The sequence below is a fragment of the Phascolarctos cinereus genome, unplaced genomic scaffold (assembly GCF_003287225.1).
Source record: "Phascolarctos cinereus isolate Bilbo 61053 unplaced genomic scaffold, phaCin_HiC Scaffold_5;HRSCAF=322, whole genome shotgun sequence".
In the NCBI taxonomy this organism is placed as follows: domain Eukaryota; kingdom Metazoa; phylum Chordata; class Mammalia; order Diprotodontia; family Phascolarctidae; genus Phascolarctos; species Phascolarctos cinereus.
The window spans coordinates 446,848,406-446,872,098 of NW_027555958.1; the positions used below are offsets into that span (position 1 = coordinate 446,848,406).

The 23,693-nt window shown below is 52.2% G+C and overlaps 1 protein-coding gene, 1 long non-coding RNA gene and 2 other non-coding genes across 5 annotated transcripts; 1 reads left to right on the forward strand and 3 right to left on the reverse strand.

Annotated features, from left to right (window-relative positions):
• On the forward strand, window positions 1-14,120 carry BTBD19 (BTB domain containing 19). The gene is made up of 8 exons (XM_020987569.2): window positions 1-208; window positions 7,917-8,136; window positions 8,237-8,290; window positions 10,187-10,246; window positions 12,066-12,134; window positions 12,224-12,355; window positions 12,642-12,767; window positions 13,140-14,120. Exons 1-8 carry the CDS (start codon window positions 87-89, stop codon window positions 13,272-13,274), a joined length of 918 nt encoding a protein of 305 aa, XP_020843228.1. The 5' UTR covers window positions 1-86; the 3' UTR covers window positions 13,275-14,120.
• LOC110209266 (uncharacterized) lies at window positions 14,036-21,886 on the reverse strand. 2 transcript variants are annotated; one of them, XR_013487417.1, is made up of 5 exons: window positions 21,543-21,886; window positions 21,008-21,147; window positions 20,381-20,461; window positions 19,812-19,987; window positions 14,036-14,967 (listed from the first exon to the last, which is right to left on the reverse strand). It is a non-coding gene; the product is annotated as an uncharacterized LOC110209266 (long non-coding RNA). The 2 variants fall into 2 exon arrangements; XR_002324770.2 differs by lacking the exon at window positions 19,812-19,987.
• On the reverse strand, window positions 15,240-15,356 carry LOC144458156 (U5 spliceosomal RNA). The gene has a single exon (XR_013487703.1). It is a non-coding gene; the product is annotated as a U5 spliceosomal RNA (small nuclear RNA).
• On the reverse strand, window positions 21,568-21,683 carry LOC144458157 (U5 spliceosomal RNA). The gene has a single exon (XR_013487704.1). It is a non-coding gene; the product is annotated as a U5 spliceosomal RNA (small nuclear RNA).
• Window positions 21,887-23,693: the final 1,807 nt, after the last annotated feature.

Here is a 23,693-nt window from a genome sequence, read left to right on the forward strand (position 1 = left end):
TGTGATCTTCTTGTTAAGGCTTGGGCTTGGGTTTGGGCGCGGGCTTGGCCGCCGCGCCCTTAACCTCGTCCCTCCCAGCCTGGATCATGGGACCCCCCGGAGGGCCGCCAGGCGGAGCTCCGGCCCAGGTTCCGCCCCACTCGGTGCAAGGAGACCCAGCCACCTTCAGGGCTGCCCTGCGGGGTCTGCTCAACTGTGCGCGCTTCAGGTGAGCCCTGCGACGTGGGCGGGAGCGGTCAGTGCCAGGTGTAACCCTGGAGAAGCTTGGGCACAGGCTGAGCGTACGCCTGAGTATGCTGGTGTGAGCGCAAGCTAGCAAAGCCGGTGCTCAGGAACGAGGGGCCACGGGCTGGGCCCAGGGTGCCCGGGGGCGAGTGGTCTACAAGGCATGTGAGTGTCACACTTACTGTGTGAGACAGTGCTTGTGTGACAGGGTGTGTGAGTGCATGTGTGCACCACACCTGTGCCCGAGGGAACCGGACCCTGCGTGTGCCAGGGGAACGCCCTCTCTCAGCTCTGCCAGGGATTTCCCTGAGCCTCCAACTTGCCCTTGACTAAGACTACCCACCACCCCCAAAGCATCCCTGACAAGGGGTCATGCAACTTGTGCTTGAAGATTCCCTTCAATGGGGAGGCCACTGCCTTCTGTAGCAACCACTTCTACTTCTGGACAGCTCTCAGCGCTGGGAAGCTTCCCCTGCAATTCAGTCTCTGTAGTCTCCCCCACTCCCACCCCCACCGTCCCCCATAGCTCTTGGCTCTGCCCTCTGGAGCCTCACCCAAGAAGGCCCATTTTTCTGACCTCTGGCACAGTCCCAAGGATACTTGAAGATACCTCTCTGCTAGACTGAGTTTCCCCCCAAACGTGGCTAGCTCCTTCCCTCAGTCCTCCTCCTGCCCATTTTAGTCACTTTCCCCAGATGCTGTCCAGCTTATTAATGCCCTCCAACAACCGAATGACCCAGAGCCAAAGTCTCCCAGGAGTGGCTGGCCCTGGGCCTAGACAAGGAGAACTCTCCCCTCTTTATTCCTGGAAACTTGGCCTCTCTTAAGGCAGCCCAAGCTCCAACTCCTACTGTCTTATTGAATCTGGAAGGATCCTTGGAAATCAGCAAGTTGAACTTTCCCATTTTACAAAGCAAGAAACTGAGGCCAGAGTGAGAAATGGACTTGCTTGAGGTAACAGGTGGGATGAGATGGGGGGGTGAACATACTTGCAAGGTGGGGCCCCTGACTTCAAAGCTCCCCCACCTCCATCACTCCTCAGCCTAGAGGGTAGCTTCATGGGACCCTTCTATACTCCAAACATCACCCTCCCTTCCCCTCAGGCAATCCCAACTGGCCTTCTCAAACTCAGATGGGACTCTGACCACTAGTAGTGGGCAGCAGTGCCAGCTTGGGGGCTTCCACAGATGGCATAAGAGAAAGAGCATAAGTTTTAGAGCCAGAGACCCGGGTTCGAATCCTAGCTCTGCCATTTGTTCTGCATAGGGCCCTTGCTTGTCTCAGTCTAGGTTTCTATAAGTTCTCCAGTCCAGGCAGAGGTGTGGGCACACTGGGCATGGGGCACAGTGAGGCTGGTGGACAGCAGTCAGCCTCAGCAGGGAGAAGAGGTCAGTGGGCATCTGACACCAGTAGGGACAGGTCCGGAGTGGAAAGGAGCTGTCCAGCTCTCATGACTTGCCTAGGGATCAAAGTAAACCTAAGGGTGTCATATGTACAAGGCTATTCTGAGCTCTTCTTCCTGGCACTTCTACCCTGTTGGTGCCCTGGGAGTCTCCTGCTCAGCCCTACACTTCCTAGAGAAGTTAGGCTTGCCAAAGCACTTGACCATAGCACTGCTAGGGAAACCATTATGCTCCCCATTTTATAGAGGAGAAAACTGAGATTCAGAGAAAGGGCTTTACACATTAAGTAGCAGACCTGAGTCCAGCCCAGGTCTTCAGACTCCAGACAGCAAGGAGGATCCTTAGATATCACCCAGGTCAGCATTTCATTTTACAGATAGGAAAACTGAACACCAGAGAGGGAATGAGAGCCACACAAACAGTTAAGAGCTGGGGTCCAGGGCTCTCTCCACAGCCTTCTATCAAGAGCACCTTTTTTTTTTTTTGAGAATGTATTGTGTGCTGCCTAAAGAAGTAGTGAGCTTCCCTTCCTGGAGATATTCTAGCAGAATCTGGATGACTACTTGCTGGGCATTTCTTTCAGATACATCTTGGATAAGTGCCTCTGAGGGCTTTTCTGACTCTGGTTCAATGATTCTGATTCTGCAGGGGTTAGGCACAATGGCCATGTCCCCACCCTTGGCAGAGGCACCTATGTTTGAGTCCAAGCAAGCCCAGTGCTGAGTGACAAGTCATTGGGACAGTCTGTTGTCCTGGTGGGAGGGAGAGAGGAGGGAAAGAGGAAGGATAAAGCCACCAAGAGCTGGGGGAGGGGGCAAAGAAAGATTCTCAGAGGAGGGGGCCCCCAACTGGGCCTCAGAGGAGGGGGATAACCATGGAAGGAAAGACAGAAGCATCCAGGCAGTACTTGGGCGGGGGGACCTGTTTGCTTGGGACAAAGGGATCCTCTTGGGGAGGGTCTTAAATGCCAAGCTAAAGAGGTTGGAGAGTGAGGAATGACATCATGAAGCTAGTGCTGAAGAAAGACTAGTGTGGAGGAAGGATTGGATAAAGGGCTGGAGGCTGGAGGCAAGTGACTCAGGTTTCAGTCTTGGTGACTCAGAGGATGAGGAGGTTTGTGGGAGGAAGAGAATGAGTTGGGGGCTGGATGGAGATGAGGGTGCCCTGCTGAGCTGGGGGACCACTGCTGAGAGGTGAGGTGCCCCAGAGGCTGTGAGCGTGAGCCGGGCAGATGACAAAGGTTGGGGGTGGGGCTAGGCACCCCCATCCCTCGTTATTTCAGTTCTCACTTCAGCTGTTCTTCCCAAAAGAGGGGGACTGTGCTTGTCCCCCCTCTGGCTCTCTGCTGTTCCTTGCTGTTCACTAACGCTCCCTCCCTAGTTCAGCCTGGGTTCCAAAGCTTCCAAACTCCATGATCTTCCAGTTTCCCTGTGGGATGGGGGGGTGCCTGTCTGGGTCTACTCAGAGAAGGCCCTGTTTGGTCCTTGTCTCTGACTGGCTCTGGACATGGCTGGGTCTACCTGCAGAAGCTTAACCTTTCCTCCTCTACCCAGCTTTGCAACCTAACCAGGGCACCCAATGGCACACACATTTTTGAGGCAGAGACCCTGTGTGTGGTGGTCTAGTTGGAGCCTTGGATGGTAAGGGACATTTTCCTACTTTGGTCAATGAGGTCCCTGCCCACACTTCTCTCAGGAGAAGCAGTATGGTACCAGGTGATGTCTAGGGGTGCTCAGCCCCCAGGAAACTTCCTGACTGGCTAATGGGGATTGGAGGGTTGGGTCACTGACTGTGGGGGGAGTGCTCTAGAATAGGCAGCCTAATGAGATGGCCCAGGACCAGAGAGGACAAGGGGTGACTGGCTCTTCTGGGCCATCAAAGACTGATCTTCCATCTGTGCTGGGAAGAGGCCTAAGAAAAGGAGGAGAGCTGTGTCCTGCCCTCAAGCAGCACATAGTCTAATTTGGCTTCATGCCTGGAGGCAGGAAGCCTGCTTTGCTAGCCTCTGAACCTGGCCAAATCGCCTAGCTCTCTGCGTCTCTGTTTCTCTGCTTGTTCTCTGAGGGGCTTCAGCTAGATTACCCTCTTCCAGCTTTAACACCCTGGGACTTATTGTCATATTCTGTATGCCTCCCATGTGCCCAGCTCTGTACTTGGCACCAGTGGAGTTATTCTCAGTTCTGAGAACCAATGTCATCAATACCGGATTGGAGAGGCCAAGGATCTGGAGGTTTTAAGGGACCCCAGGCTCAATATACATCAAAGTATGGCATGGTGGATGAGAAGGCTAATGAGCAGAGCTTCCAGAAACAGGGAGGCCATGGTTCCCCTGAGCTCTGCTTGGGGCACATCTCCTCTGCAGTGCTGTGGTCAGTACTAGGCATTCCAGAATAGGAAGGATGTGATCGAGGGGCAGTGTGTCCAGAGGAAGGGCCTGGAGTCCTGTGAAGAGAACCTGTTGGAGGAACTGAACATTGTTAGGCTGTAGAAGGGAAGATCAAGTCATGTGGGAGACATCCTCATGTAGTAGAAGGGTCAGACCTGTTCTGTTTGGGCCCTAATGGCAGAATTGGGAGCAATGTGGGAGGGAGGATTTGTCAAGAGGCAAACTTAGGGTCCATTTATGGAAGAACTTCCTCACCTTTCGAGCTATCCCAGAGTGGAAGGGCTGCCGGTAGAGGAAGTGAGCTCCCTGTCAGTGGAGGTCTGCAAGTACAGGCTGGGTGCCCCCTTCCACGGAGGCTGCAGCTATAGAGTCTCTTGGTCAGTTATAGGTTGGATTACATGATCTCTGAGCCTTCCTCTGTGATCCTGTCCTCCAAGGCTTTAGATGCTATGACCCCATGGGTGCTTCAGACTCTGAAGGCAAGAGGCCAGGGAGGGCGGTGATTAGTGTGGGCTGGGCTGTCAGGAGACCAGTATCAGGAGGCAGGGCAGGGCTGGATCAGCAGGTTGCTTCTCCCACTTTCCCTATGGTGCTTGCCCCTGGCCGTCTCCCAGGTCTTGATTGGTTTTCCTGGCTGGGGTCCAATTGGGTAGTGCCTCGAGCAAGCTATTGGCATAATGTCCTTGCCCTGCACAGCCCAATCCAGGGAAGTGCCAGGTTGGGAGTGGGATGGGGAGGGGAGATCCCTGGGTGGGAGGGAGGTCAGCTTGGCTCTCTCTTGGGCTGGCCTCTGCTTTTCCACTCCAAGCAGAACAGGAGTGCTACACTGAACTTAGCCCCAGGGTGATGGACACCAGCAGGTATGTCCCTGGTCCCATCCTGTTACTGCCATTGAAAGAGGATGAAGGAGTTCCCAGCATCCCTGCTGAGGGGGAAGGACCCACTGGGACAGACAACTTCTGTTCTACTCTTGTCTGGTCCATCCCGGGCCCCCTCTCCTCTCCCCTCCAGTGGTAGCAAGAATGATGCAGGATTTGGGATCGAGGGTCTTGGGTTTCAATCTTGGCTTTGCACTTACTAGCTATATGATTTTTGGTCTCTCCCTGAGACTCAGTTTCTTCTTCTGTAAAATGAGGGTCTTAGACAAGACAGCCCCTTCCAGCCCTAGAGCTAGGACTGCCCTCCCTCCTTTCTAGCCTCTCCTCCCTCAACCCTGCCTGGGGTCCAGAGAGGCTGCCTGAGGGTAAGGGGGAGGTTTTGGATTAGAGACCCTGGTGACTTTGTGACGACTTCAAGGTCCCTGGCAGTGCTCTGGGCTGGGCCTATGAAGGTCAGATTCAGTGACTTTCCCCTCTTTTCTCCTGCCCCACACAGATGGGGCCTGTCAGTGCTCTCCCCCCTCCCTTGGAGGGTTGGCAGCTGGGCTCCTCCTTGGCCTGCTCTAGGTCTCCTGCCAGGATCCCAGCCATGGAGACTCTGCTGGACAGGGTAGCCTGGGAGCTTCAAAAGGCTGCTTGTAGCTGACAGAGACCTTGGAACCACCAGACCCAGGCTAGGGAATCCAGGGGCTGGAAGATGCCTGGGAAAAGCAGTGGAGTAAGGTGCCTTGGAGGCGGGGTGCACTGGGCAGGCCGGCCAGCACCCCCTGCTGTTGTCCTCCTTCTCAGACCCTGAGCTCGGGTACCTCCTCTAGGCAGGGCAGAGGGGGCTGAAACCTAGGCCAGAAGAACAAACAAGTCTTTCTAGCCTTATGGATGATTTGTCTGGGTTTTGTGCAGGGCCAGAAGCTGGGAAAAGGGGGTGCCTCAAATACCCTGAGGAGGCAGGTTAACCATTAATGAGAGGTTCAGTGTCAATGTCAGCTTGGCAGGAGTGCCCCAGGGATCTGTGCTGATCTGTGAGCTGTTTAACATTTTTTGACTTTTTTTTTTTAAGGCAATCAGAGTTAAGTGACTTGCCCAGGGTCACACAGCTAGAAAGTGTCTGAGGCTGGATTTGAACTCGGGTCCTTTTGACTCCAGGGCTGGTGCTTTATGCACCTCACCACCTAGCTGCCTCAGTTTAACATTTTAATCAATGGCTCAGATACTGGTAGAGATCAAACATTTATCATATCTTTAGGTAACATACAGAACTGGCGCATTGGATGACATAGGACCCAAAACAATCTTGACGGGCAAGATTGAGCCAGATCTAATAGGATAACTTCATTACAAACGGAAAGCCTGAAACTTGGTCTCAAAAATCAATTTTCCATATGGAGGGTGGAGGAGAGTGGTTAGACAGCTCTTGTTCTGAAAAAGATCTGGGGTCTGAGTGGACCCCTAGCTCAATATGAGACATCAGGGTGATGGGGGCAGCCAAGAAAAGGAATTTAACAATTCAAATGGCCTGCATAGGAACATGGAATCTCCTGCCCGGAGTGACTCTGCCTTGGTCAGTCAGTCAGTCAGTCAATTAGCAGGTCAGCCTCATCTGCATCACCGGGTGATGTCACACAGGGGCGCACGGTCGCTGTCCTCAAGCTTCCCCAAGCTGCATGTGGAAGAGGGCTCAGCCTTCCTAGAAGGCAGGAATAGGACCCTTGGAGGAGAAGCTACAGAGACTGGTTGAGGCTGGACTTGCCATGGGAGCTGTCCCAGGGCGGAAGGTTCAGTCTCAGGCAGTGGTCGGAACCAGGTGAGGCCGGATGCCCGCCCTTTCTATGGCTCTGGATTGGACCAGATGCCTTCCTCCAATTCTGAGTCAGTCTGGGTTCTTGAGGGTGACCCTGGGTTCTTGAAGGTGGTATGGTAGCACATGTAAGGAGTGGCCCGAGGAACATGCTAGGCAGCTGAAGCCTGAGAGAGCTGCCCCCCAGCTCACTGGGCCTCCCAGGGGACTCCCTGGAGCTGGGAGGATGGAGGCACCTTCCCCTCCCCCCCCAGCAGGGGCTACAGCTGCATCAGCACCACCCCCGCTGGCTCTGGTGTGGAACCCCAGGCTTTCCGATTTCTCTTTAACTCTTAACCCTTTCAAAGAGCATGTTAGGAAAGTGGGCGCAGCCCAGCCAGGTCTCCAGTGGAAACCTGTGGGTGGCAAATTTTACCAACCCCTCAGCATTTCCTTCCCTCCTCCTCTGACCCCAGCCCCCAGCAGCCACGGGCTTCAGTAGCAGGAGTGGCCAATCCCCCACCCAGGCCCTGACCCCCAAAGACCCCGTCCTGGTCCTGAAGTCCAAGATGAGTCCCTCATTCACAACTGATTGATCTGAGGGGCAGACGGCAAGGCATTTGTCCACAGTTACTCAGCCCCGATTTCCAAGACCCAAGCTCCACTCCTGATGCTGGTGGCTGGGCCCCATCTGGGGGAGAGTGAAGTGAAGAGAGCCTGGTGGATTCCTGGAGGACCTCGGGTCCTCAGGCCTAACTACCCCACCTCTGCCCCCACCCACACCCTAAACATAACCTCAGACAAGATTCAACATCTGGCTAGGAGGGGGTGGAAGGGCCTCCTTGCGGTGGCGGTGATGGAACCCAGTGAGGAAACGCTGAGTTAGCAGCCCCAGAAAAGCTGTGGGCTTGTCTTCAAGGTCCCAGGATGCAGGGCCCCAGTGTGCACCTCTCTGCATCCTGCCTTTCAAAGGTGCCTGAGGATAGGCATGAGTCACACAGCTGGGGAGGCTGGAAAGCTCTTTCCATCCCTAGAGAAGGCCAGCTCAGGCTGGGGGAGGCTGGCTGTTCTCTGCCCCCTGCAGACCACTGACTGTTACTGTCCCATGGCTGCCTAGCATTGCCGAGCATCCTATTCTGATTCCTATCTGAGAGCAGGCCCAGTTCCCCAGGGTGGTTCAGCCACACCTGAGGGGCTGAGGCCTGGATGACCGGGGTGGGGCGGGGGCCCCCAACATTTATCTCTCCCAGTGATGTGCGGTTCTTGGTGGGCCAAGACCGGAGGGAAGTGTGGGCCCACCGCTGCCTCCTGAGCTCCCGGTGCGACTACTTCCGTCAGCTCCTGAGTGCTGAGAACCCTGGGGGGGGTGCCCCAGAGGAGCCCGTAGTCCTGGCTGACGTACCTCCTGAGGCCTTCTTAACGGTGCTGGAGTTCCTCTACACCAACAGTATCACCTTGGACAGGCGCACAGTAGGTGGAGGGGGCTGGCAGGGGTGGGAGTCACATCTTGGGCCATCCATTCTGGACCCTGCCTCTCTCTGACCTCGGCCCCACCCCTCCTCATCTACAGGTCCTGGAAGTGCTGATTTCATCGTTGGAATATGGGCTGTCTGAGCTTCGAGAGGTAGGGGGGATGGGAAGGCAGGCTGGCAATGCCAGGTAAGGGCCCCCTAGGGCAACCTCCAAGCCTTGGATAGATGAGCCGCTTCCTGGCCAGGCTGGGCAGGGAGAGGGCAAGGGTCTGATGTGGGTACTGGGCCTGAAGAAGTTGAGATGGACCCAGAGGGGCAGGAAGGTACATTGTGGGGAGTGATAAGTCTGGAGGTAGAAGACAGGGGTTTGAATCTTGACCCACTCCCCACTCCCCTTGTGATGCCAAATAGGTCATCTCTTCTAGCCTCAGTTTTCCCCTCTGTAAAATGAGAGGCCTTTTGAACTCATTCTCCCTAGTTCTGTTTGTCTGGCTTCAAGCTTGCTGCCCCATCAGCTGCCTTGGAATCTTCAAGAAGGGAGAGGTTGGAGCTTTGGGTGGGGGGTTTAAGGAGACAAGGGTGCAGGGCAGGCTGGGAGCTTGGACCTAAGTTGGAAGGGGTATGACAGTGAGGGGTTAGGAATGCCTCCAAACCCAGCCCTCACCATGTGTGGAGGTCCAGGCAGGCAGGACCGAGAGGCCTATTCAGGAATTCCTGGGAATGTGCCCAGTCCTGCCTGGCTCCATAGTCAATTATGGGCTGGCACCTAGTAAGATGGGGCTGCCCCTCCCCATCCCAGGGTGATAGGGCAGAGGATAGGTTTGCCCTAGTATACACCGACCCTCCCCCACCACCCCTGCCCTGTTGAGCCTGCTAGTGGCCATATTCTCCTGGGGCTCAGTCCCTGTTCCTGCTGCCTCCTTTCCCTTTCTCATAGCCCCTGATGCCCCCAGGAAGGGCACAACAACAGGCTTCAGCCCCCCAGAAGTTAGGTGTGTTAAGTTGGTGCAATGGGCATGTTTATGTGGATGGGGGTGTGAGTATGTATGGACATAGAATGGGGCTGATGGCAGCTGGCCTGAAGCTGCCCAACCTTAGAGCCCAGCCTTTGCAGCCTCATCTCCTATCTACTCCTGCACAGAAGACCCCCCACATCAGTCTGAGGCCCTCAGCAGAATGGCTAGAACTGATGGACCCCCTGTGCAATGATCAGAGATTACCATGAGTTCAGGAAGCCTGTTAAATGCAGCAGTAGCAGCAGCAGCTAAAGCCACGGGAAAGCCCTGAAGAGCTACTGTCACTGGTCCTTTGGGGCCCCCAGAAGTCCTGGTCAATGTACTGTCTCTGAACAATTCCCACCTCCACACCTTTGCACCCTCTTACCTCCTGGCCTAGCCCATCTAAATAATTTTTCTTCAGTCTGAAGGGGATTCTGAGGCCTCAGGACTCAAGAGCCCCAGTTTTCAGGGACATTTCCTATGGCAGACCCTGCTCATTCCACCCTCACCCCACATACATACTTCCTATGCAGTTTAGGCCCTATATAGTCCCCCTTGGTGATCCAGGGAAGAGCCAACCTCATCAGGCCTGGCCAGCTCCCCAGTCTTCAGCCCCTCCCCTGGAGCCCCTGCTTACCCCATGGAGGTGTTTTTACCTCTTTCCAGGGATGGACAGAGAATATTCCCTATACAGCTGGGGCCTGAGTAACATGGTGTTGAAGAGTGAGGATCACAGATTTAAGGCAGGAAAGGACCTTGTTTTTAAATGAGGGAAACAGCTCAGACAGGGCAGGGGTTTGACCAAGGTAACATAACGAGCAGGATTTGAACCTAGGTGTGATATCTTCATGTCATTTGTTGGGGGCCAGCCTGGGACAGGTCTGCAGTCCCCCCAGAAGGTCACCAACACCCAGACCTCTCTGTCACTGCCTGAATGTGTGGGCCGCCTCTTTCCGGGGACATACCATGGTGTTGGAGGGAGCTGGGGGGGCTACAGAGGGTTTGTCTTCTTCCCCTCTCCCCAAACCCCTGCCTCTGTTTCTACCCCAGCTGTGTGTAGAATTTGTGGTGCAGAACTTGGACATGGAGCTGGTCTGTGAGGCCCTACAGGTGAGTCCAGAGCCCCAGTCTCCCCCATCCACACATGCACCCCCACACCTAGTCCCAGCCACATGAGGAAGAGAAAGCAAGGGCCCAGCAGGCCTCATGATTATGATCACAGAGTCCAGTCTGGTTGAGTGCAGGTAGGTGTGGAAGGGACCCCCGATGCCTGCGAAGGGGCCTCAGAATGATGGGTTTCTGTGAGCCCTGGGCAGGTCCTCATTGGACTGGCCTTAGGTCTCTGCACCTGCAGCAATTTCTCATCCTTCAAAGCCCAGCTCCAGAGCTCTGATCCTCCTTGACTATAGGCAGGCAGCCTCCTTTTTTTTTTTTTCTGTCTCCCAGACTGAGAGCCCCCTGAGACCAGAGCCCGATTCCTGTTCCTGTTCCCCTTAGATTGGGAGCCCCCTGAGGGCAGGGTCTAAGGCTTCTCCTTCTCGGTGCCTCCGGACTAGGAGCCTCCTAAGGGCAGGAGACAGCTTGTCATGACTCTTTCTCTCATAAGAGAGGTGTGGGGGAGGAGGTGGAGGGGGGGGTGTAAGTGTGTCAAATAATCATGAAGGTGCCTATGAGGCTGGACCCTGCCTACCTGGCTTTTGTGAGGATGGGAAATGCCTGTTAGGGCCCTGGGGACTGGCCCCTGCCCTGGCCACTTGTTAAGCCAAGCACAACCCTAGGGATTGCTCACTCAGCTGGGCACCCCCGGAAGTCCCAGAGAAGGGTCAGGTGCTCAGGCCCCAGGGCTAAGAATAGCTGTAACCCTCCTGACCTTCACCTTTCACTATTTCCTGTTGTGATGAACAGGTGGCTGTGGGCTGTGACTGAAGCTGTATGAATCGAGCCCCTCAGCCTGCTGCCCCTCCCCCCATTTCCTCATTTGTAAATGTTCAGCATTGGCCTTGCCTCCCCATCCCTCTCTGAGACCTGTAGAGGGGCCAAGGGGTGAGGACACCTCAGTCTGTCCTTGGCCCATCTGTGTCATGGGTATGATCAGGATCCCTACCTTCTCCCCTCTCCCTTCCCCCCCCACCCCTGTTGTTCAGAAAACACGAGGTAAACCAGAAAGCCTGTTAGCCACAGCTGGGGTGGTTATGAATAATTCCTGGCCCCGATATGAAGCTGTCTCAGCGTCAGCAGCTGCTGGTGCTGATGCTGCTTTGACGCTCCTCCCTTCCGCGTCTCCACCCTCCACCTGGCTGGCAAACTGTGTCTGCCAGAGGTCTGTTCTCAGCTCTCCCATGAACCTTTAGGTTTGCCTTGAACCAGGACCATCGATGCAGCCATCTGCAAGCTTCTAGAAAGACTCTCTCCTGCTCTAAAGCTATGTTCCCGTGATCCATTCTGTTAGGCCAGACTTCCACTCCCTCCCATTTCACAGGAAAGGAACAAGCATTCATTAAGTGTGCCAGGAGCCGTTTTAGAAATATTTCATTTGAGGGGTGGTGTGGTGGCACAGTGGATAGAACTCCAGCCCTGAAGTCAGGAGGACCTCAGTTCAAATTCAGCCTCAGACCAAACATTGACAAGTACTACCTGTGTGACCCTGGGCAAGTCACTTAACCCCAATTGCCTAAAAATAAAATAAAATTAAAATTAAAAAAAGAAAGATATATTTGATTTGACCCATACCACCTGGGAAGGAGGTGCTGCTATTACCCTCATTTTAGAGGGGAGGAAACTGAGGTAGGAGTTCAGTGACTTGCCCATGGCTGGTAGTGTCTGACACCACATTTGAACTCAGATCCTCCTGAGAGAGGCTAGACAGGAAGCCTGCTCTCCCATCTGGGGCAGCCCGGGCTTGAGCCTCATCTGCCTGTGTCCTGGACAGGTGGCAGTGACCTTTGGGTTGCGGCAGTTGCGGGAGAAGTGCCTGAATTTCATCGAGCGGCATGCCCAGGTACCGCCAAAGACGCCTAGCCCCAGGGGGAGTAGGGAAGGGGAGGGCGGCAGGGAGGGGACCGCCCTGAGCCCGAGCTGCCTTGGCAGGACGTGCTGAGGACCCCAGCCTTCCACGAGCTCTCGCCGGCCGCCTTGTTAGCAGTGCTGCACAGTGACCACTTGGCAGTGGACGAGGTCGAGCTTGTGGCTGCCACCCGCCACTGGGCGAGGGTCAGCTCGGTGAGCCCCGGGCCTGGGCCAGTGCGCCAGGGACCCCTCTTGGGCGAGTTGCCCGCCCTCTCTAGGCTGCCTCAGGCTTCCCGACGGGAGTGGACTAGCTGATCTCTGAGAAAGCATCCCGGAGAAGACCGGGGCAGGATTCGGGGGAGGCGGACCCCCAGGGCAGAGCAGGGTAGGGCCTGGTCCTGGGCAGGGCTGGAACGACCCGAGATGCAAGGCCGGGGCGGGGGCAGGGATGGAATGACCCGAGATGCGAGGCCGGGGCGGGGGCGGGGCTCTCTTTCAGGCGGTGCTGGAGCAGCCTATGGGCCAGGTGGCACAGGCCGTAGTGGGAGAGCTGCGGCTGCCTCTACTGTCCCCCTCCGAGCTGAGCTCGCTGGAGGAGCAAAACCGGGTCGAGCCTTTCATACCGGTAGGGGACGACTCCCTGCGGCCGCAGGGGAGCCACTCGCTGGCCGCTAGACTCAGCCTCTCCACCCAGAAAACCCCTACTGTGTGCCCCTCGCCCTGGTCTTTACGGTGCACCTCCCAGGCTTCCTTTACTGTGCGTTTTCCACAGGATGCCCCTGCCATGCGACCCCCCGCCTTCTACAAGGACTCCACAGTCCTTATTGTGCACCTCCCAGAGACCCCTTACTGTGTGCCCCCCCAGGAGTGTTCCCCCCAAGGAGTCCCTACTGTGCACTCTCCCCAGGGAGCCCCACCCCCAACCTCCTGTGCGTCCCTGAAACCCCTTCCCTCGGGAGAGTTTCTACAATTACAGTCCACGCTCCCCACCCCCCAGGTGGAGCAAATTGCCGAGGCCTGGAAGTACCACGCCTTGGGCCGAGGAGAAACGACCCGGGGCATCCAGGGCCGCCGACGAAAGGGGACCGCACCCCGAGCGCACCACCACTTCCTGGAGCAGCTGCCCAAGTGACCGAGTTAGACTGGGTCGCCCCCCAGGTCTCTGGAGACTCCCCCGCCTTTCTCTGAACTACAGCTGCCGGTATCCTCCGTGCTGTACCACCCCCCTCCCCGTTTTGAACACCTAGGCCCAGGATTACGGCTTTCCAGCACCTTCTTCAGGGTCTTTGACCCGGACTGGCGCTGGGCCGTAATAAAGACCTCAGCATGCGGCTGCGGCTACTATCGCAGCCAAGCCCTCTCCCCGATCTCTCAGCGCCAGGTCCTTTATTTACTGCCTGCACCCATTCTCAGGATTTTTAATCTCTCCCCCTCCCCCCAGATACAGATGACTTGCCCAAGGTCACACAGCTAGTGGGTGGCAAAGACAGGATTCGGAATCCTGGTGTGTCGACCTCTAGCCCAGAGCTGTCCCCTTGTCTCGCTACATTCTTTCTAGCTTGTCAAAGCCCATGAACTCAATCACCATTTCTACTCACATTACTCCCAGATCTATACACGCATTCCTCACCTCTCTCCTCAGTCCCAGTCCCGAATTATCTTGTCGACACATCTCCATCTGGATGTCCCCTAGACATCTCAAGTTCAACATGACCCAAACTGAACTCGTTATCTCCCCTTCCCCAACCCCCTCCCTTACTGGCAAGGGGCATCATCTTCCTGTCACCTAGACTTAGGAGTTCCGTTGTAATCTTTGACTCCTCTCTCCCTCCCTCACCATAACCAACCCATCAAGTCTGGCAGTGCCTATATTCACATTTCCGGAACCTGCCCTCTCTTTTCTTAAGCATGTTTTATTATCAGCTCAGTATCGTCTAGAAACCAAAAATAAAGTTAAGGCAGTGATCAAACCATAAAATCCAGACGGTGTCACTGGACGGGGACCCGTCTATTCTGATGAGAATAGAGTGGGATGTACCAAAATGCCCACAGCAAAGCCCCGCCTCCGGGGCCCAGGGCCTCCCCCCAGCTCCCTCCGGTCTGCGCTGTCAGATTCCGGCTTTTTCGTCTACTGGGTTCTCCTCTTGGCCTAATTGCATGTTGAGTCTTCTTCCTCCTATGACCTTTCATGTATCGGTCTTACGTGTTTGTCATTTTGTCTGGCACAATAATATTCCCTGACGCTCACAGGCCTCTCGATTCAGACATTCCGCAGCTGGGCACGTGGGTGGTTTCCATTTTTCCATTATTACGAATAAAGCTGCTAGGAATATTTTTGTGTATTGTGTATAGCTTTTAACAACCACCCGTAGGCTTTCATCCCAGAAGCGGATCAGAGGGTCCGATGAGTTCTGTGGCTGTAGTTACAGATCACCAGACTGTTCTTCTGTAAGCGGCACTAACTTCAGCTCTACCAACAAAATAGGAGCAAACCCATCCGACCTGTCCTGATTGATCTGTCTCTGGCCTCTCCCTTTCTCAGCCAGCTTCAGAAACTCACTTCATAAAGCACACACAGGCAGCTAGATGGCGCTGTGGATAGACGGCCGGGCCTGGAGCATGGAAGACTTGGTCTTCATGAAGTTTAAATCTGACTTCAGACACTTAACTAGCTGTGCTTTACTTTGGACAAATACATTAGTTCTGTTTGTCTCAGTTTCTTCATCTGTCAAATTAGCTGGACAACGAAAGGGAAAACCACTACAATACGTCGCCCGAAAAGGAAAAAAAAAGAACCATACCCTCGCCACATCTTGGGAACCAGACTGAAAAAGGACAAAAAAATACATAAGATCAGAGAATACCCCAACACCTCCTTAACTACGCACTTACAAACTTGCTATCCAAAACCTGCACCCCAACCACCTAAATTTCACCAAAACACTTCAACAAAGCACCCCCATTACCGCACTCAAAGATTACTTAAGAGCTTTTGCGCGATTAAATCATAACACTACCTTCTACGCCACCTAATGGCGAAGCGGGAAGTGCTAAGAAAATCGCAATTTACAACTACTTTTAAGACTTTTAGAATATGAGCCTCGCAAAACACGAGGCCTCAAAAAATTAATAAAAAACTCTTAACTGTTCCTCTCCACGGAAATCTTTAGTAAAAGGCGAAAGATTTATGCGATCTGAAGAGAAACCAGAGTATACCTCAGACTTTGGTCTCTGCCCAAACCCTTCGGTGGTCATATCGAATAAGGTCATGGTGACCATTCTCCCTCAGGGGGACAGCAACCCCTTCATTCTGCTTCGGGACCCCACGCGGAACAGTTCGGCCCAGGACAGACCCTGGCCCCTGGACGCCCGAGAAGCCACTTGCAGGCGGCCGGATAAGGCGAGCCTAGACGCACTGCATTGTGGGTATGCAGATGAGCTCGGTCGCTGCTTCAGTTTCCCCGCATTGTCAGTCTTCCTCCGTATGACACTCACCTCTCTTAAGGCTCTCCTCACCCTCTCCCTGGCACCACAGTCTATTGCTTGTGAGGCCCAGCTTAGTAAGGAAGGGTAACAGGCCCAGAGAAGGCAAGGAGGCTGCCCAAGGTCACAAAGCTGATGGGTGACCGAGGCAGGTAGCGTCTTTCCTCTCAGATGGACTCTCGACAGCCCCAGACTGCTTCCTCTCCCCCAAGCGATCCCACCCAACGACCCTCCTCACTTTAGCCTCCCTCCTCATCTCTGCTCTGGGTGCTTCAGTTTAGATTCCCGAGGCTCGAGACCAAATGCATCCATCCTGGGCCTCCTCTGTTTGAGCCTTCTCCCAGCATCTCCCAGCACAGTCGGTGGGCACTGACCAGCAAGAAGCCAGGTGGCCCACTGGGTACAGTCGGGAAGATCTGAATTCAAATTCAAACTCAAACACTTTCTAGCTGTGTGACCCTGGACAAGTTACTTAACCTTTGTCTCCCTCAGTTTCCTCAACTGTAAAATGGGGATAATAATAGTACTACCTCCCAGGGTTGCACAGTGCCTGGCATATGGTAATCGATTATAAATGTTAATTACTGATTTTCCTCCATTTGCCAGCCAGACCTTCGGAGTCCTCTCAGTTCACATGGCTGGGAGGGGGAGGGGGGAGACGAGAGATAAAAAGAGGAAGGAGAGGAGGAGAAGGAAGAGGAGTCCTCATGGCCAGACAAATCTTCATGCATGCATGGAGGGGCAGCAAAGCTGTTGTTTGTCCTTCGTTCTTGAAAGAGGCCCATGACCTCAGGGAGGTGATGCCATGACTTGCGAGTGAATTGGATTTAAGTGAGGGCGGCCTGTGCAAAGTCACCAGCCTCACTCTCTCCTCTGGAGCCATCTGGGTCCAGTGGCCAGATATAGATCAGGATGACTGAACATGGCCCGATGCAGTGAGGGATCTTGGCCTTTTCAAGCTAAGGTCTTTAACGGGTCTCGGTTGGAACAGCAAGGGAGTCAGGCTAAATCAAAGTGAGTAATAAATAGGGCTGGGGGTCAAAGCCAGAAGCCCCAATTTAATCCTAGCCAGGAGCCAAGAGCATTTCTTGAGTGGAGAGTAAAGAGATCAGAGTAGTCCTTCAGGAAGAAGATGACTTTGGTGTCTATGGTAGAAGGGAGGAAGGGGAGAATGGGCACATTGTAGGCACTGAATAACTGTTTTTTTCATTCATTTCTTGCCTTAGAGCTTTCTGCCTATCTCTCCTCCTTCACCCCTGTCTCAGGATGAAGTGGCCTTACTCCTCACCAAGGCTGACTCCTCTGCCTGTTCAAGAGATCCAGGTCCATCCCATCTGCTCCAGCACACTGTCTCCTCTGTCATCTCCACTCTCTCACTTGTTTTCAATCTCTCCTTCTCCATTGGCTCATTTCCTACTGCCTACAAACATACCCATGTTTCTTCCATCCTGAAAGAAACCCCTTCCTTGATCCTTCCATCCCTATCATTCTATATCCCTTCTGCCCTTTGTGCTCCTTGAAAAGGCGTTTCCTTGATCTGGCGCCTCCTCTTTCCTCTCACTCTCTTCTTAACCCCTTACAATCCAGCTTCTGACCTCATCATTCCACTGAAGCTGCCCTCTCCAGTTACCAAGGATTTCCTAGCTGCCATATCCAGTGATCTTTTCTCCATCCTCATTCTCCTTGACCTCTCTGCAGCCTTTGCCCCCATCAATCACTCTCATCTCTCTCGGTTTTCAGGACACCCCTCTCTCCTGGATCTCCTCCTACCTCTCTGATGGCTCCTTCGCTCTCCTTGGCTGGATCCTCCAGATCACACCCTCTAATCATACGTGCGCCTCAGGTTTTGTCCTGGGTCCTCTTCTCTTTTTCCTCTATAATACTTCACTTGGTGATCCCATCAGCTTCCATAGGTTTACTTTTGCTGATGATTCTCGAATCCCCAGTCTTTCCGCCAACTTTCAATCTCCCACTGCCTTTCAGTCATCCCAACCAAACTGGCTGTCTAGTAGACATCTTAAACTCAGTATGTCTAAAACTGAACTCATTCTCTTTCCCCCAAACCATCTGCTTTCCCTCCCTTCTCTGTTACTATACCTATGCTATACACCATCCTTTCAGCCCCCAGGAGTCATCCTGGACTTCTGCCTCTGTCTCACCCCCACGTCCGAGCTGCTGCCAAGGACTGTCAATTTCACCTTGGCCATGTCTCTCAAATATGCCTCCTTCTCTCCTCTGGCACAGCCACCACTCCACTGCAGGCCCTCATCACTGCATGCTGGGATTATCAATAACCTGGGGGGTAGAGAGTCCTAAGCCTGCTCTCTCCCCCTCCATACAGTTTCCATTCAGTTTTCTTAAAGCACCACCATTGCTTAGTAAAATCTAATGTCTCCCTTACGCCTCCAAGAGCAAGTATAAAATGCCCTGTTTGACATTCAAAGCCCCTCAAAACCTGGCCCCCTCCTTCCCTTCCAGTCTTCTTACACTTTACCCCCCAACACATGCTCTTTGATTTAGTGACACAGTCCTCCTGACTGTTTCTGGAACAAGACCCTCCATCTTTCCAATCTGGGCATTTTTTTGACTGTCCCCCATGTCTGGAAAGCTCTCTCTCCTCTGATCTGACCAGCTTGAAGTCTCAACTAAAATCCCATCTACAGGAAGCCTTCCCTAAACCCTCTTAATTCCAGTGTTTTCCCTTTTTTATTTACTTCCTATTTATCCTGTATATAGCTTTGCCTTGTACATTTGTGTTTATATATTGTCTTCTCTATTCCAGTGTAAGCTCCTTGAGGGCAGGGACTGTCCCATCTTGCATGTAGTGGGCATTTAATTAATGTTTATTGATTGAGTTTAAATCCAATCTCATTTCTCACAGCTTGTAATATTTTCTCCTTGACCTGGGAACTCTGGAATTTGGCTACAATATTCCTAGGAGTTTTCCTTTGGGGATCTCTTTCAGGAGGTGATCAGTGGATTCTTTCAATTTCTATTTTGCCCTCTGGTTCTAATATATCAGGGCAGTTTTCCTTAATAATTTCTTGAAAGATGATGTCTAGGCTCTTTTTTTGATCATGGCTTTCAGATAGTCCAATAATTTTTAAATTCTCTCTCCTGGATCTATTTTCCAGGTCAGTTGTTTTTCCAATGAGATATTTCACATTGTTTTCTAATTTTTCATTCTTTTGGATTTGTTCTACTGTGTCATGATTTCTCATAAAGTCACTATCTTCCAATTGCTCTAATTTTTAAGGCAGTGTTTTCTTCAGTAAGCTTTTGGACTTCCTTTTCCATTTGGCCAATTTTGCTTTTTAGGGCATTTTTCTCCTCATTGGCTTTTTGGACCTCTTTTGCCATTTGGGTTAGGCTATTTTTTAAGGTGTTATTTTCTTCAGTATTTTTTGGGTCTCCTTTAGCAAGCTGTTGACTTGTTTTTCATGATTTTCTTGCATCACTCTCAGTTTTTCCTCTACTTCCCTTACTTGCTTCTCAAAATCCCTTTTGAGCTCTTCCAAGGCCTGGGACTGATTCATATTTTTCTTGGAGGCTTTGGATGTAGGAGCTTTGACTTTGTTGTCTTCTTCTGGTTGTATATTTTGATCTTCTTTGTCACCAAAGTAAGATTCTATGGTCTGTCTCTTTTTGCGCTGCTTGCTCATGATCCTAGCCAATTACTTGAGTTTTAAACTCTTTGTTAAGGTAAGAGTCTGCTTCCAATGTGGAGAGTGTACTGTCCCAAGCTTCAGGGGTTTGAATAGCTGTTTTCAGAGATACTTGTAGGGCCCTGTAAATTTTCAGTTCTTCCAAGGTGGTATGACAAGGAGCGAGGTGTTTACTCCTTTCCTGGCCTGTGACCACAAATATTCCTTTCTGTCCTGTAACTGTGAGGAAGGGTTCCTCTCCACAGCCACTCCGAGTTCCATCACGCCAGCGCTCCTCACCCCAGCACCACCACCCAGAACTGTGGCCCAGATCCAAACACAGGCAAAGCAAGAGATTCCTGCCTCAGCACTGGCAAAGAGATCCCTGCAATCCCTCTCTGATCAGCGGCTGGATTCCCCCTCAGTCTGTGGGCCGGAAGCTCCGGGAGCAGCTTCCTCCCACCCCAGGGCCACGCTCTTGGGGAATGGAGCTGAAACCCCACCTTCCTGTCTCAGCACTGAAACAGACTTTTCCCACTGACCTTCTAAGTTGTCTTTGGCATTCGTGCATTGAGGAGTCTGGAAACCTCCACAGCTGCTCTAGATTCAGTCCTGTGAGGCCTGCTCCAGGTTTGCTGCAGCCTGCGCGCCCACGCCACGCTGCGCGCCCACCCCGGCGCGATACACCTTTCCGATCAATCATCCAGGTTGTCTTGGGCTGGAAATTTTTCACTCTGTCTTTTTGTGGGTTCTGCTGCTTTAGAATTTGTTTAGAGCCATTTTTTATAGGTATTTGGAGGGGTTTGGGGGAGAGCTCACACAAGCTTTTACTCCACCATCTTGGCTCAGCCCCCCCAACCTCATTTCTCATTACTAAACTTTGTGACCTTGGGCAAGTCATTTAATCTCAGTTTCCTCATCTGTGAAGTAGGAATAATAATAATAGTATCTATTATTACAGACTGCTCCTACAACTCCCAGGGTTGTCTTTAGGATTAAATGGGATAATAATTGTAAAGTGTTTAGCACAGTACCTGGCACACAGTAAGTTAGCTATTGTTATTATTATTACTACTACTGTTACTGAGGCTCTCTGGTAATAATAGCTTACCTGTAGCATTTGAAGGTTCACAAATGTGGAGTGACCACATTTTACAGAAACAGGCTGAGAAAGGACAGAGTCACACACAACCTGTAAGCAAATATTTTCGTCGGAATTGGAATTCAGGTCCTCCTGAGTCCACCAACTCTACCCTCTAATTAATTATGCTACCTCCTTTATAGAATAGAAAACAGAGGCCCAAGAAAGCTCACTTACTCAGTAACACAGAGTCGGTCTGGGGACAGATGAGAGAGATGCAGGCCATTGAGGGGACAAACTAGCTGCTTAGTTGCTGGGGACCCCAATTGAAATCCTGTAGGACAAACCCTCTGGTTTCAAAAAGATTTTACTTTCCTAACTAGGAAACCAATCCTCATTTGCTAATAATATTTTTGTGAAGTCGTTTTAGTCATTTGACTCTTTGTGACCCCATCTGTTTTTGTTTGTTTTGGTATTGTTTTGTTTTGTTTTTTGGCAAAAATACTGAGTAGTTTGGAGGAGGAAATTGAGGCAGTGTTCAGGGGCTTGCCCGAGATCACAAAGCTAGCAAATATCTGAAAACAGATTTTCTCCCTCAAGTAGCTTCGTAGCTAATTGAGAACTACAAAAATTAAAGCACGCATAATAAATGCCTACCTCTGAAAGCAAGTAACTTCCATTACTTATGTTGAAAAGTTGAGAACCTGTTTTCAAACGCAGAAAGGCTCGGAGAAACAATACTTTGCAACAATAGATGAACATTTGTTCCAGCTTCTTCACAGAAAGTACAAAACATCCTATGACCAGCAAAGACAAAAAGTACATAACATTCTAAGACCAGCCACTGAACGTGCAGCACCTTTCGCCTTCCCTCGGCACCCCGGGTAAACTCAGGGCGACCTGGCCTCCCCCCCCCCCCCGGCACAGGTGCGGTTCCGCACTACCTCCAACAAAAACACTGTTTAAAGTCTCTAAAGACGGAACCAACCCGCAGCGAGTTAAAACTGAGAAAAACACTGGTAAAGCAAGACCGAATTTTGGGCGTTAGAAGCATGGCGAACGCAATCGAGTGCTTCAATAATCTGAACACAACAAAAAAATGTCACAGTGACGTGAAAAAAACGCAAAAAAGCAAATTCACGGCATGACTCCCTGAAAAACCCGAAAAAGCAGCACATCGACACGCATTCACCTTTTTTTTTCCAACTGTTAAAGATAGTCTTGCCGAAGCAAGACCTCAAAAAATTGGTTCCAAACTCATAACTGTTCCTCTCCACGGAAATCTTTAGTAAAAGGCGAAAGATTTATGCGATCTGAAGAGAAACCAGAGTATACAAACACTTTGTGGGCTCCCCTCCCAGAGGAGCCCCGGCCCGGGTATAGTCAGGGCGCTTCCTGACTCGCCGGCCGCACCCCCCCCGCCCACATCCAAGGAGATACCGCCCGTGATCTAAGCCCCGGTGTGCAGCAAGAGCCCCGAAAAATATTCCGAAGGACGGAGCTGAGTAACCAGAGTGAAGGAGATGGCTCCCCCTAGCAAGGCATCATGGGTATGCAAATGAGGAACGCGGTCCCGCCCCTGCAGAGGTAGGTGCTTCCCCAGAGCTGGAGGCTGTGACAGAATGCGCATGCCTCAGGGACCTGCAGGCGTGAGTTGCTGGTGAGAAACCAGCACCTGAGCCCTTAAAGTCAACCCTAGGCGCAAAGGAAGAGTAGATTGGTAGTATGCAAGAAATAAAGTGTCCAGGGCTCAGGAACAGATGGAGGGGTTGGAGTCCCGTGTAGATGAGCAGGTTCAGGAATAGAGAGAGGAGAGGAGATGAGGTCTAGTGTGTATGGGAAGGATGGATAGAAGGGATGGGGTCCAGTGTAGATGGGGGTGTCCAATGTAGATGGGGGAGAGTTGAGGACAAATGGTGATGGAGTCCAGTATAGATGAAGTGTTCAGGGATAGATGGAGGGGAAGGGCTCCAGTGTAGATGGGAGTGTTCAGTGTAGATGGGGGTCCAGGAATAGACGAGAGGATGAGGTCCAAAGTAGATGGGAAGTCTGGGATAGGTGGAGAGGGTAGGATCCAGGGTAGTTGGGGGAATCAGATTTCTGGGTAGTTGGGGCAACTTGATCCTGGGTTCTCCTACTACATTGATTTTCTCTGGCTGTTCCCCAGAAGCCTTCTGTTTTCCCCACCCTCCCACTTCTGTTAACCTCTCCCCCCACCCCAACTGCCATTCCTTTGATCCTAGACCATCCAGGCTGTGTTTGAGCAGGTTAGAACTGAAGCTGGCTCTGCCCCTACTTCTGCCTCAGCCTGCTCTCCCATCTCTCTTCTGCCGGCCCCCTTACCTCATATCACTGCCCACGGAAGCTGGCCAGGGCTAGGGGCTGACACTGGCTGAGGAGAAGAGGAGGGGTTCCCAGGGTTCTGCCTAAGAAGGTGGGTGTCACTGACCATCCCCGAAGGCACTTTGGGGACCTGAGACCTCAGGCAGCTCCTTTTAGTGTGGGCTGCACAAGGAGGGAATCACCCACCCAGACTGAGTGTGACTCAGCCACCCGCTGAACTCCCTCCATCTATAGGGAGTCCCAGGGCAGTGTCCATGCTCTGCATGTTGTGCCCCTCTTCCTGCCCCTCCCCCATCAGAGGCTCCTGGAGCCTTCCTCTGTAACCCAATGTTCAGGCCCAGTGCCTGGCAAACAGTAGGCATTTAATCAATGCTTGTTGACCAACTGACTGACTGAAGAGAAGTTGTAGAGGGTTGAAATGGGGAGTGGACGTCAATGGTGTCTAATTCAAATAGGAATGGAGAGTATCCATTACCGTATGTTTTATCATTTTTTATTTATTTTCTTAAGTGTGTTTCCTGGCCTCTCCTTCAGGAGACCCACTGGCTCTGTGTCTGACACTTCTGGTATAGAGGCTTTCTCAAGGAGGTAGGGTGATTTGGAGGGGCGCCCTTGGGCAGCAGCAGGACACCCCCTTTCCACCACTGGGTTACAAGTATAACAGGCCTTCAACTTTTTAAAAAAGAAAAGAAGAAATACAAATAGGTCACCTGGACAGGCATGCTCAGTGGGAATGAGGTGCTTAATCTTGGCCAGGATCCCAAAAGAAAAAGGGGCTCTTTTCTGCGCCCACCTTGCCCCCAAGGTGCAGAGTATTGTTAAATATTCACCGTGAGCATTTATACCTTGGAAGTCCCCAAATGCTACAAATCAGGGCTTCATTTGTGTTATGTCAATTATCCAGACTAGAAGAAAGTGAAGGAGAAATTTTTAATAATGCATATTAAATTTAAAAGTGTGTCTGTCAGGGCATATCTTTTTTTTTAATGAGCCAGTTGTT

Coding starts and splice junctions, on each gene's coding strand:
- BTBD19 (XM_020987569.2), top strand. CDS start 87: ATGGGACCCCCCGGAGGGCCGCCAGGCGGAGCTCCGGCCCAGGTTCCG. Junction 209..7,916: donor CTCAACTGTGCGCGCTTCAG/GTGAGCCCTGCG, acceptor TATCTCTCCCAG/TGATGTGCGGTTCTTGGTGG. Junction 12,135..12,223: donor TCATCGAGCGGCATGCCCAG/GTACCGCCAAAG, acceptor CTGCCTTGGCAG/GACGTGCTGAGGACCCCAGC.